This window comes from Uloborus diversus, chromosome 5, assembly GCF_026930045.1.
Source record: "Uloborus diversus isolate 005 chromosome 5, Udiv.v.3.1, whole genome shotgun sequence".
Taxonomy (NCBI): Eukaryota; Metazoa; Arthropoda; class Arachnida; order Araneae; family Uloboridae; genus Uloborus; species Uloborus diversus.
Window position 1 is genome coordinate 108891377 of NC_072735.1, and position 13107 is coordinate 108904483.

At 30.2% G+C, this 13107-nt stretch overlaps 1 protein-coding gene across 1 annotated transcript in view; it reads left to right on the plus strand.

Moving 5' to 3' along the window:
• The window catches only part of LOC129221935 (uncharacterized), a 75679-nt gene extending 63445 nt beyond the window's left edge, over positions 1-12234 (plus strand). Inside the window, exons 11-12 of the mRNA XM_054856319.1 lie at positions 2681-2809; positions 9834-12234. Of these exons, the coding sequence (XP_054712294.1) occupies positions 2681-2809; positions 9834-9959 (255 nt within the window). The 3' untranslated portion in view covers positions 9960-12234. The remainder of the gene's footprint in view (positions 1-2680; positions 2810-9833) is intronic.
• Positions 12235-13107: the final 873 nt, after the last annotated feature.

Consider the following 13107-nt stretch of genomic DNA (forward strand, 5'->3'; position numbering starts at 1 on the left):
AGTGATCTAGCTGTAATTGAAAGCCCTTTATATATATATTTTTTTGAAGTACCTCTAAGTATTGTTTGTTTGTGATTAAGTTTTGTTATAATTATTTTCAGATGTACTAAAATTAACTTAAGGATGAAAACCTGAAAATTCGAAACTTCAATTTTTTTAGGCTATCCTGGTGAGCAGTCCAATAAAATATAATAGAACTTGTTATAAACTGCTTAAAGACAGTCATTAAAGTCTAAAACATCTTTCCAGATGTCCTGAACATAAGTAAAAACTTTATTCAGAGTTTTATTTCAGGGGTCCTAATTCAATTTTTATTTACAAACACAATGGAATCTCTTTGATATAGAGTTTACTTTCCGTTACTTTCTATTTTTATTCAATTGCCGTTCAACATGTGGCAGCCAAGTCAAAAAGTGGCGATTCAAAAAATCGTTATTGTCACCAAACTTTACTAATCTTGGGGTTTTCCATTGGGGAAGAAGAGAATGAAAATCTCTTTCCCATTTTAAAACGCATCAATAGATCTAGATCAGTGGTAAGCAACCCGTCGATTGCGATCGACAGGTTGATCTCGAGCCCGTTTTCTGTGACCCTTACATTCTGGATTTTTTTTTTTCCTTCAGAGTACCAGAAAGAGAAAAAAAAAATTCTGCAAAAGAATTTGACAGAACTTTTGAAACAAAAGTTATTCAAAACATTTCCAGAACTTTTTATTATCGCTGGAAGTGCCCCAACTTCTAATATTTAAGAGAAATATTGATTTCTTTCTTTTGCTATTGAAAAATGTCCACAAAATGAAAAACGAATTTACAGATCTAACTTGTTTTGATTGTTGTACACATTTTTAAAGTAAGGAAAAAAGAAAATGTCTAAATTAACAAAAATATATAAATAAAATAAAATCATTCATAACAAATTAAAGATTAATTTATTTTTACTTTTAAACTTAGAAATTGGAAATTATCTTTTTTCCTGTTAAAGTGCAAACTACAAAAATTTCATTGATTTTTTTTTCCCCCCAAACAAATATAAATTATCACCCGGTTTGTGTGGCAACTATGTTTGAAAAAATAGTGGAAAGTTTATTTTTGAAAACTTGGTATATTCATGATGAAATGCAATAACCTTTTCTAAAAGAGTGTCTTTTTTATAATGATTGTTATTTTTGTATTTTCTGGATTATGTGATCCTCAGATAAGGAATTAAAAAAAATATGTTTAATGGTTAGTTTGTTCAAAACATTACTATTGAGAACATTACATCAGGAACAATGTTGACGTATTATAATTATTCAAATTTTTATATAACTCTTATATACAGAGTGATTATAATTAAAGTTCCACTTTCAAAATGCTGTAAAAATAAAACCACTGGTCACAATGAAGTCCAATTTCGACGGAATGTAATCAAAAGAGAGAGAGAAAACGTATGGTAGAAGAAAAATAAATAGTTGGAATTTTTAGCAATAGATGGCGCTATAAGCATCATAATTTAATAGTGATCGACAACAAATGGCAAATAAATCATAAAATATTGCCTAAGGTGTAAACCATACGTTGAAACACTACTACTCAGCGTGCACACTCAGGGTGCAGGTGTGATACTGTTAGTTAAGTTAGCCCATCCGCCACGACAAGGTCATATCACATCAGATCTGAAAAATTGGTTTTTAATTGTAATGAGGCCAAAATCCACATAAAGAGCATCAATTAAATTGATTTTTAATTGTCCTGAGGCCAAAAAACACATAAAAAGCATCAGTAAAAGTCAAATTGGTCTTGAATTTTCGTGAGACTGGTGCAACACATGTTCAATATGCTGCCCCGCGTTTTCTGGAACAAGTTGAAATTGAGAAGTAGCATGTTCCACAATTGATCGAAGTGTTTCGGGGGTGAAGTTTAGAATGTGTTGCGCAATGTCTGTCTTCAGTTCAGCAAATTTTGCAATCAGAGCACTGAACACAGTACCTTTCAGATAGCCCTATAGCTAGAAGTCACACGGGTTAAGATCAGGCGATTGGGACGGCCAGGCTGTAGGGAAATGGCGGCTGATAATTCTAGCAACTTCAATGAGTTGTGCTCATGACAAGTGTTTTGATTAACATATTCCGACCCTTGCAACGCAATCTATTGCTAAACATTCCAACTACTTATTTTTCTTCTGCCATATGTTTCCCCCCTTCTTCGATATTATTCCGTTGAATTTGACGTCATTCTGACCAGTAGTTTTATTTTTACAGCGTTTTGAAAGTGGAACTTTAATTATAATCACCCTGTATAAGAGTGCTAGTATTGTATCAAATCCAACTTACATCAAACAAGCAAAAGGTTATATAGTTAGTGTTCATTGTAGAAATTTCTACTAGAAAAATCAACATTAATTTCTGCCATTCAAGTTTTTTTCATTTTTTTCTGCAATCGGCCATCAGTGTCCTAGGTCTATAATTGGTCATTTTCGAAAATTTCTGAAGGTTAACTGTATAATTTGGTATTATGCATCAAACAATTTTTGGGGAAGAGTTACAGAAATGAATGCATTTTAGGTGAAATATACGAATTTTATACTACCTGTGTATAAACTGTCTGGATTTTATTTATTTTCTGTTATATTATTACTTATCCTAATTATATATGCTTTTTTACCAATTTGTTAGCTATAATATTGGTCTTTCATTTTTAAGTATTTGAAGAAGTTGAATCGACAGGAGAGAGTTGTGGAAGAAGTGAAACTTGCCCTAAAACCTTACTACAAATCTCGAGATGTTAGCAAAGAAGAATACAAAGATATTCTACGGAAATCTGTACCAAAAGTAAGAATTATTTAGATACTAAAATATTTATTTCAACCATAAGATTGTACAAATCCTAGCAAAAACTTCTTAGTAAGCCTAGAAATCGTTAAATGGAGGACTGTAATAAGGCTGTAATAATTTAAAAAGCAAATTTCTATCGATATTAATTCAATGCAGAAATTAACAACTATTGTAATTACAAAAGCAAGATCTCTACAAAAAAAAAAAAAAAAGAGAAAAAATGAGTTCATAAAAGCAAACTTTTTTTATAATCCAGGATAAAAAAAATCCAACATTTGCCTTCATATAAACATGTTTCTTACCCTTAATTTTCTTTTATCTTAAAACATTATCAAGTACTGTAGCAATATTTTTTGCTCCTTTTTTTTTTACGATTTTGTGAATATGTCAAATTTTTAGGATTTTAAATGGTTCTTTCAATTAAAATTTGTAAATACTTATTTGTAAGCATTTCTGAACAGTTTTCCTTCAGTCTTTCAAGATGCGTTGCTATTTATTATATCTTTTTCAAATAGAGATATTTTTCTCCAATAAATGTAACTATATTTCAATGAATTGTGTATCCCAAAAGTTAACCATCAAAACTAGAATATATATATATATATATATATATGTATATGTATATATAAAATAATAATAAAAGTGAAAAATATTGAAAAGACCACACCAAGAGCCCATAGATGCGCATCGCAGCAAAACTAAAAAGCCAAGTAAATATAAAATTAAGCAAACAGAATTACAAATATTAAACAAATTAAAAATAACAAATGATGATAAAAAGGAAAAATGCAAACAGCTATTAAGTAGGAATAGAAAAAGAGTGAATCCAGAGCTCATCAGCCGTGGAGGATTCATTAATTATGGTCAAAAGACCAAAATTTTTTTTTTTTTTTTTTTAACTAAAGACTAGAAGAGAATGTTTAAGCTCCAGTACATGTAATATAGAGTAACAATGGGCAAACGCGCCACTTGTTAAGCTAAAAACAATAAACTAGAGCTCAAACCTAAAACTAAAAGCAGGGGGTTTCGCCTCGACTAATTAGGAAAACAAGTTCCGATAATTAGCCTTCCACGGGACAGTACCTGCCAATAACAAAATTGTCTTGCCTTGAAATCCAAGTAAACATATCCAGTCCGTTGTTCAGCATGATAAAAAAGCCTATCCATTCGTCAACAAAACATTAAAAATATAAAAACCATGTCCAAAAAACAGTCCAAAGACGTACCAGGTCGCCTGTTTCGCACGTGTAAAAATTTTATCCACTACGGTGATTCATAAAAAATGGTTTGTCACGGTTGTATCATACATTTACACAGTTAAACAGTTTCAAAAGAAGCGAAATGTTCATCGAAGGCTATACTTAAGCAGATGTCTTCAACTAGATTTTTAGGGAAGTTATTATGAAAAAGTAAGTTTTTGAGTACTGAAATTTCTTGCTTAAATGCAGAAATGGTGTTGCAAATTCTTTTAATTCTGATAGCTTGCGAAACAATAATGCCAATAAAAACCTTTTTACTAAGGCAGGAGGAGAAATCTTGTAAACTGTTAACTGCGAAATTGAATTCACGTCTTTTATCATAGATTGTAGTGGAACAATTTGAGTCAATTTGTATGTTGATATCCAAGAAATTAAAGCTATTATGATTAGAATTGGGTCTAATCTTGGGTCTTTTAGTTTTAGGTTTGAGCTCTAGTTTATTGTTTTTAGCTTAACAAGTGGCGCGTTTGCCCATTGTTACTCTATATTACATGTACTGGAGCTTAAGCATTCTCTTCTAGTCTTTAGTTTAAAAAAAAAAAATTTTGGTCTTTTGACCATAATTAATGAATCCTCCACGGCTGATGAGCTCTGGATTCACTCTTTTTCTATTCCTACTTAATAGCTGTTTGCATTTTTCCTTTTTATCATCATTTGTTATTTTTAATTTGTTTAATATTTGTAATTCTGTATGCTTAATTTTATATGTATATATATATATATATGTATATAGGTATTTTGACTCAAGTTGAATTTCTAATTGAAATTGCTTACAAATGGAATTTAATTTAGGACTGCAAAGGTGGAAAAAAATGGTGAACAATTATTTGAATTAAGGTTTAGAAAAAGGCTGTTACTGTACAGTTTATGTTTACAATTGTTGTTGGTAATATTTCACTTGATGTTGTATAAAGAAATAAAGGAAAACATTGGGTGTATTGGAGAAGGGTAAAGGTCGAAGGGAGGTCCTTAAATATATATGACAAATTGCTAACCAAAGCCTGCATCATTTTCCAACTAAAATGTTGGTACAGAACAAAGAAATAAATTAATTGCATGCTATTAATATGATTAAAAGTACATAGATGAAGAAAATGTATCAATTTTATTAGAGACGTATCGAGTACTCGGTAACTACTCGGTACTCGCCCTACTCGGCCAAATTCTGGTCAGATACTCGGCCAATACCGAGTAGTTGCAAAAAATTGAATATTGTCGAAGACAGATACTAAAATTTATAGAAAAAAGAGCAAGCATTATATTCTGCAATCATTTACAATTAAAATTTATAAGTCAAATTTTAAATTTTGAGAATAATGAAGTTTGTAATGCTTCAATAGAATAAATCTTTATTTTAATGTCCCCAAAGTTGATAAAACTTATTATGTAAAATTATGCAAAAAAAAAGTATAGAAAATATGGAATTTTTATATTAAAAATGGATTTTTGTTGCAAACAAAAATTAGTTATAAAAAATTATGAAAATACCTTTGCTTAAAAAATAAAAGGAAATAAAACAACGTTTAAAGCACAGTGCAAGAACACTGCAGACACGTGTTTTGGCATTACCAGGAATTCCCTTTTCAATGCACAACATGGGAGCTCGTGGATTTAACCCTCCTGGCGGCAAGCCCGAATATATTCGGAAATATTTTTATATTAAAAGCGGCAGGCTACGAATATGTTCGGAAACTTTTTCGTACTGAAAACGGCAAGCTACGAATATATTCGTAGCGGCATTTTTCGCTTCCCCCTTAAGTCACTCTAGCGTGTAATAGGAGGTGTGGTAGGCTCTCCTTCAATTTGAATGGGAGGCGTGTTGCTGTCTGGCGTTGATGGGACCCAACGTAGCTTCTCTCAAAATATCACTACAATGAATGACTCTTTTAAGTACGTTTAATGTTATTTTGTTATTTTATTTGAATTATATGCACGTGTTTTTAAATACAACGTTATTTAATTAGGAAAATAGGCATCATAAAACTTGAATGTGTATTAAAGGGGGTGGGGGAGGGGAGAGGTATATATATATATATATATATATATATATATATATATATATATATATATATATATATATATATATATATATATATATATATATACACACACACACAAAATTACAAAATCTTATGTGGCAGGTACAACTCTTCCGTCACATATAATATTTTCTCAGTTTATCTCTTTAACCGAAGTTTTGGAGGTAACTGGGCTTGGCTATGTATCATTTTGCGATAAACAACTTAAATTCAGTCTAAACTTAGAATCTTATTTTATAACTTGTAGTCTTGAAATAATAACAATATTAATAATAATGAAAAACTAAAACTGGAAATTAAACAGAGGAAAAACAAAGGCCTTACTTATAAGTATACGAAAGATACATATCTTCTGTATATAATGAAAACATCATATAGTTAAAGATTCGATCGAATTTCTTAATCATTTTAGAATGATTTCTGAACTTTATTGGTAACTAAAGACTAATTATTTCTTTTCGATTTTAGATAATTTTTATGAACTTTCTTGAATTTTACTTCATCTTTATTTTGGAATTTTTATAGTAAAAATATTGGGTTTTGTGGACTAAATATTCTTAATGGCATAAATTATTGAAATAATTGCTAAAAATGTTTAAGAACTTAAAATATTTGAAATTACTCAAATTGTCATACGAGGTAAACATAACCACATCAGAAAACAATTTCTGCTCTAGGAGGGCGGTGGTCACAAACGGGGACACCACCCCCAGCAGGAGGGGGTGAATTAAAAAAATTTTTGACTGCAAAAGCTGTGTCCAGGTAACCAATTTATCCCATCCATTGTGTTTTTTAATTATATTTCTAAAATTTTAATGACCCGCGCCTGTAAGGGTTAAAAACACTGGGCATAAAATTCATGCTGCTCCCCCCCTTCCCGCTTTCCTATATTTCAGCTTATTCTGAAGCTATAAAATATTTCGATACTTGCGTATTATCACAACCATGCTAAATTTGGTGGTAAACTTTTAATCACAACGTTCAAAAAGTATAAAAGTTATAGTATACGATAATTATATAATATGAGGTTAAACTTTGTCAGTTTAAAATAAATATCAAAGGTATTATGATATAATTTTTAATAGGAAATACAGACTAAACTTGGAGTGGTTTCGAGATTTGCAAATAGATCAATTTTTTAAGGGGAATTTTTATCAACAAATAAAGAGATTTTTTCCTCGTCTTAGCATTTGCGAAAATATCAATGATAACATTGTACTCTAGATTCTGAGTGAAATCATTATTTTATTTTGCATGATATATTAAGGATATTCTGCCACCCTCCCCTGATATGTAAGAGGGGCCTGTGCACCGCATGTCCCTGCGGTAATCAGGCTCTGTTTACATGATTAAAGAATAGGCTCTTTGGAATGCTAAAACATGTGTCTGCTGCTCTTTATTACTATTTTTTCATTTTTAACATCACTTATCGCATTATTATTTCACTTATCGCACGAATGAAAACATTTTATTTATAATGTGATGGTTTTTGTCAATACATAAATATATACGATCAGTTCAATAAAATGTTGCGTCAAAATATGTGTTCCCTTTTCTCATTATTTTGGAGATATACATTCTAATTTAGAAGAAAAACGGACTATCCTTATGCTTTCAAATGAGATCCATATTATGTCCCCTTTTTTGTTGAACTAACAGGTTTTAAGTTGCAACTAGGCAGGAAACTACATTCCACAGATTCTCTTTTGTACTAGCTTTGATGAGCAGGTAGGCTGTCGCTCAGTGTCACACGTCCCTAATGAAGCAGAAGGAACTCCCCACCCACTGCGGATTACGAGGGGGGTAAAATTCGTTTGAGAAAAGACTGACTCTTTATGGGTCCACCTGGTATTTCGGTGGTGACACAAATCAGAAATTCTAGAAAAACATGGCCGCCGCTTGGAAGGTTAAAGGCATCCAACAAAAATCGGATTTTTTTGTCGAATGTCTTTACAATTTTTAACTCACATGTTATGCACTGAAAAAGACGTTCCCTGTAATGGGGGGGGGGGGCAGAAACACATGGTCTGCAGTGTTCCTGCACATTTGTTGTATTGAAATTATTTATTTTTGGCGAACTAAAACTATAATTGATTGGTATAAATTTGTTTTAATTCCAACTTGATTAAACATACCTTTTATTTATTTATTTTTAATTTTAAAAATAATTTTTTTGTAAAATTTTTGACACAGACAAAATTGTTTATATAGTGCGTAAATTGAATTTCAGCAGGAATTTAGTTTTAAAAACTATTACGAGGCGTGTTTTTAAAGTAAGTTCCGTTTTTATATAAAAAAAGAACGAGTACAGATAGAGCTAAGTAATTTAGTGCACGAAAATCTACCACCCTTACGCTATTTTTCGACTTTGCTCCCGTGATTTTCCAAGCATTTGTCATAGCGTGGTGCAGGTTTTTGTATACCAATTCGTAAAAGGTTACCGCCCGTTTAGTCAACCGTGAGGACTCTTACAGGGCTTTGGCTGGGGCGTTTTTGAACATCCTCTGGTCTGCCCTCACCTCGCTCGCAGCATCTTTCATTTATTTCGGCATCTAAAGTCTTTCCTAGGTGGTCTGTGGCACAACAGCAATAATGAGCTCAGAGAACATGTTATCCCATGGCTGACTACACAAGCGGCAATTTTCTATGATTAGGTATACAAAAACCTGTACCTCGCTATGACAAATGCTTGGAAAATCACGGGAGCAATGTCAAAAAATAGCGTAAGGATGGTAGATTTTTGTGCAATAAATTTCTTTGCTCTATATGTACTCGTTCTTTTTTTATATCAAAACGGAACTTATTTTAAAAACACGCCTCGTATATGGATAAGGAGGTCTATACTACTATTCCAATAAGTTCAAAATTCATGACATGTGTGTCGGTGGTTCGTCATAAAACATAATTGGTACTTGGTAACTCGGCCGAGTACTTGGTAACTCGGTACTCGGCCGAGTAGTAAAAAACCGAGTACTCGGTACTCGGCTACTCGGCCAAAGTGCTACTCGGTACGTCTCTAAATTTTATCAATAAATTGCACCAATAAATCATTACTTTGTTTTTTCTTTTGCCATGAACTTGAGGGAAAGTGGTGGGGGGAGGAGAGATGTAATATGGTTCAGAAAATCTTGAAAATTTCATGCTGGAAATATACTGGAGTTTTGAATCACTAAATCAGTAGACACCCTGGAAATCTTGAGGGCTCCTTCATTAGGCAGGCAGAGAGTATATGGACGAATGCACACCTATACAACATCTAGTTTAAACACAACCTTAAAATGACTCATATTGTTAAATTTTTGAAAAATAGACCAATAGAAAAACTCATTCCCAACAGCATTTCAATTGATTTGAAAAATATCAGATAAAAAATTTACTGAAAATATTGCCTCTGAGAACAAAAGAACCAGAAATAAAGATTATTAAATTAATTATTGTATTATTCTTTCAGAATTTCAGATGGTTGTACAACATATAAAAATAAAAATAACCCAACAAAATTGTAATCATAAATTGCCCTAATTTGCTACCCTTTTTACAATTTTTATGTTTATAAAATCAAATATTACGGTTATTATATCAGAAATTTTGTAAAATAAAACCTGGAAATCAGAAACTCTTTGATTTACATCAGTGGTTTTCTTTCGGCCCTCTTTTTTCCAATCTGATTTTTTATGTATTTTCAGTACTGCATTTTCTTATATTTTACTTTTCTATCCATAGATCTGTCACAATAAATCTGGTGAAATAAATCCTGTTAAAGTGAAATCCTTAGTAGAAAGTTATGTTAAGAAAGTGAAACATTCAAGAAAGAAAGCTGAAAAAAGGAAGTCTTCAAAATTCTCGTGATAAAAAATTGTGTATAATATTTTAAATATATTTTAATTCTGTGTGCAGGACTTCATTGACATTTGTAAGCATTTGCACAGTGGTATAGCAAGCATTTATGAAACTATTGTATAGATTCAAAATTGGTTATGAAAGGCATGAATGGTTATGTGTCCCGAGAGTGTACAAGGGAAGAAGAGTGCTGTTTATTGTAAACTGCTTTCCATTAGCCAATTCATTAAAAGAAAAAAGAAAAGCTTTAAATCAAACTTTTAATGAGTTTGTTTTAAGAGTATACTAACTTTTACAATTTCTGATATTTGGTTAATGGATTAAGAAGGGAATGAGAGACATTGAGAGGAAGCATCATCTGTAATAGTTCTGTAAAAATATTGTAAATAAAGAAACACAAATTAGTTATTGTCTATTATAACTCTGAAGTAAACTTTGCATAAATGTGTTGTTTTTGTTGCATTGTACATTGAAACATGTACTGAGTAGAGAAACTTAAATTCATCAGATAATAAAATCATTTTTATTGTATGTAATAAAATTATTTGAGATCTGTAGTTGAAGTGGAGGTATATTTAACAAATATATGCTTATATATTTAAAACTATGCACCACTCTTTTTAAATCTGGCAATAAAAAGAGTTAAATCTCAGTTTTTTTTTGCTAATTAATTTTGTTTTAATCTTAATTTAATAAAATTGTGCATGAAAATACTTACATTTGTCTGATTTTAAGTATTAATGTACTTTGGAATTAGCCACTCTCTCCTCTTTCTTTATCTGTTATATTAAAGTAAGTAAAAATAATTTATTATCAATTGGTATTATGAAATGTATGAACTGTTTTACTGAATATCATGGTTCAGTTTAATTTTTTTTAATAATAATTTAATACTTCAAAGTATTTTTTCTACTAAACTTGTTTTGTTTTGGAAGGGGGGGAAGGAGGTAATGGATATATTGTTTGTTCAAACACAAAATGTGCAGAAGTTTTTTTAGATTATTTTTTGTGCATATGTAAATAAGAACTATGCTTATCTATTAAGTTATGATTTAGTTATCTTTTGCTGTTTGCTTTTAATAAATATTTAAACAAAGCTTGCATGTAAAATAGATTTTATGTTAAAGTTTTATTAATAAACAGCTAAATTATTTTGTATTAGTAATACGATTTTACATTCAGAACTGAATATGAAATGATTATGTGTAAGAATCATCACAAAATAAATCATTTGTTACTTCATTAGCAATAGGATGAACTTAAAATTTCTTTTGAACTTCAAGATATTTTTTGTTCACATTACCTGGTATATTTTCATAAGTTAAATACATATAAGACTATTAATCATTTGGTATGATTTTATTAGTGTTACTGATTCCACAAAGTTTTATTATTGTTGTTATTTTTAGTTTAAAGTAAGTGGTTTAGTTTCAGTTGTAAGGTATACGGAGTGTTACCTTTAAATACTTGACTTATCATTTTTGATGCATATAATTTTAAATAGTATGCTTTGTTTTGACAGTTACTTGTCTAAATTTTATAAAGTTAATTTAAAAGATAAGCACTAAAGTAGGTACTTCCAAAGTGTAGTATCAAGAATTTTATTTCATCACAAATATCATGCATTTTGTTTATGAGAGATCTGGTCATTTCTCAATTTAAACTTTGAATGATATAATACATGTGCTTGCTCTCTAATGAAAAATAATTAGTCATTACTTTTTCTTTTAAGTAGTGGTTTATAGGTTTTGAAATTTTTATATAATATTTTTTCTTAGAAATTTAATAGTATATATTTTATATAATCATCTGAATAACATATTTTTTTATAATATTTTCAAAATTTAAAAGCAATTTTAAAATTTCTTTCCCCAAAATGTAAAAAAATTTAAAAACTTATCTTTCTGAACACATGCTGTATTATTTCAAAATGTGTAAAATCTATATTGTGTGTTTCTTTTTTTTCCCCAATATTTGATCCTTTCTTTTTACTGCACATTCTTCATATTTGTTTTAAATACACAGATAAATAACTGACTTTTGTTCCCTAAATTTGCTGTTGTGTTACCCAACTAAGGTTTTCAGTAAATCAATTTAATTTTGCTTTAGTAATGTAATTATTTTGGAAATGCTAAATTTAAAAATCATGCAATGCACAATGTATTGTCATTAATCATTCAAGTGTAATTCTATATATTTTAATAAACATTTCATGTGTAAGCTTTTAATAATTATGAGATACTTTCTTAAAAATGAAACTTTTGCATAAAATTTATTGTAGCTGTATAATAAAAATGAAGATTTGTTTATATTTATGAAATGGTATTGCTTTTTTGGGTGACTTACTTTCAATTCAAATTGAAATACATATATTTATAGTAAAAAAAAAACTAACCACCATACTATAGAATTTACTCTAATTAGGTAGATGGAAAAAAAAACACACCTAATAGTTTAGAGTTTAAATAGGAAGACTCATCAGCAGTGGAGGTCTAATAAGATACAACAGTACCAAATAAGTTAACTATTAGGTTAAGCAAACTGAATATTAAAACTGTATTAGGGTTTTAATCAATTTGCCATTGTGACTTGTCAAAGGCGAATTTGGGGAAACTTTCCACTAGACCCTCATATGCATTTTTTAAATATCTTGATTTGAATATGGTTATGTTTTTCTGGTGTTTCTTCACTATCTGTTTGTATTTCAGTACATTTAACCTAATACTTCATTTATAATGTAACCTTTTGGCTTTGTTTAGTACTATTGATTGCACCCTATGAGACTTCCATTGTTGAGTTTAGCCTCATTTAAACTTTAAATATTTTTGTCAATTTATCTCATTTCTCGTTGATTCTTGTAGTATATAATGGCTACTTTGTTTTTAGAATTAACGTTAATGCGTTATTGCCTTTGCACAACTAAGGACTAAGGGAACTAAGAGGTCCGCAGCTCTTAGTTGCATAGAAATCCAGTACATAGTTAGGGGCTCTGCCAAATTTTTGCGGGGGGGGGGGGGGGGCAAATTTATAGATCCGATCCTGGATATTAACAACAGAAAGAATATAAGCAAAATGAAAAAAAGACTTGAGTAATGTTTGCGTAGAAATAGAGGTCTCACCACTGAAAGATTTCTTTTTGGAAAACTTATGGATACAA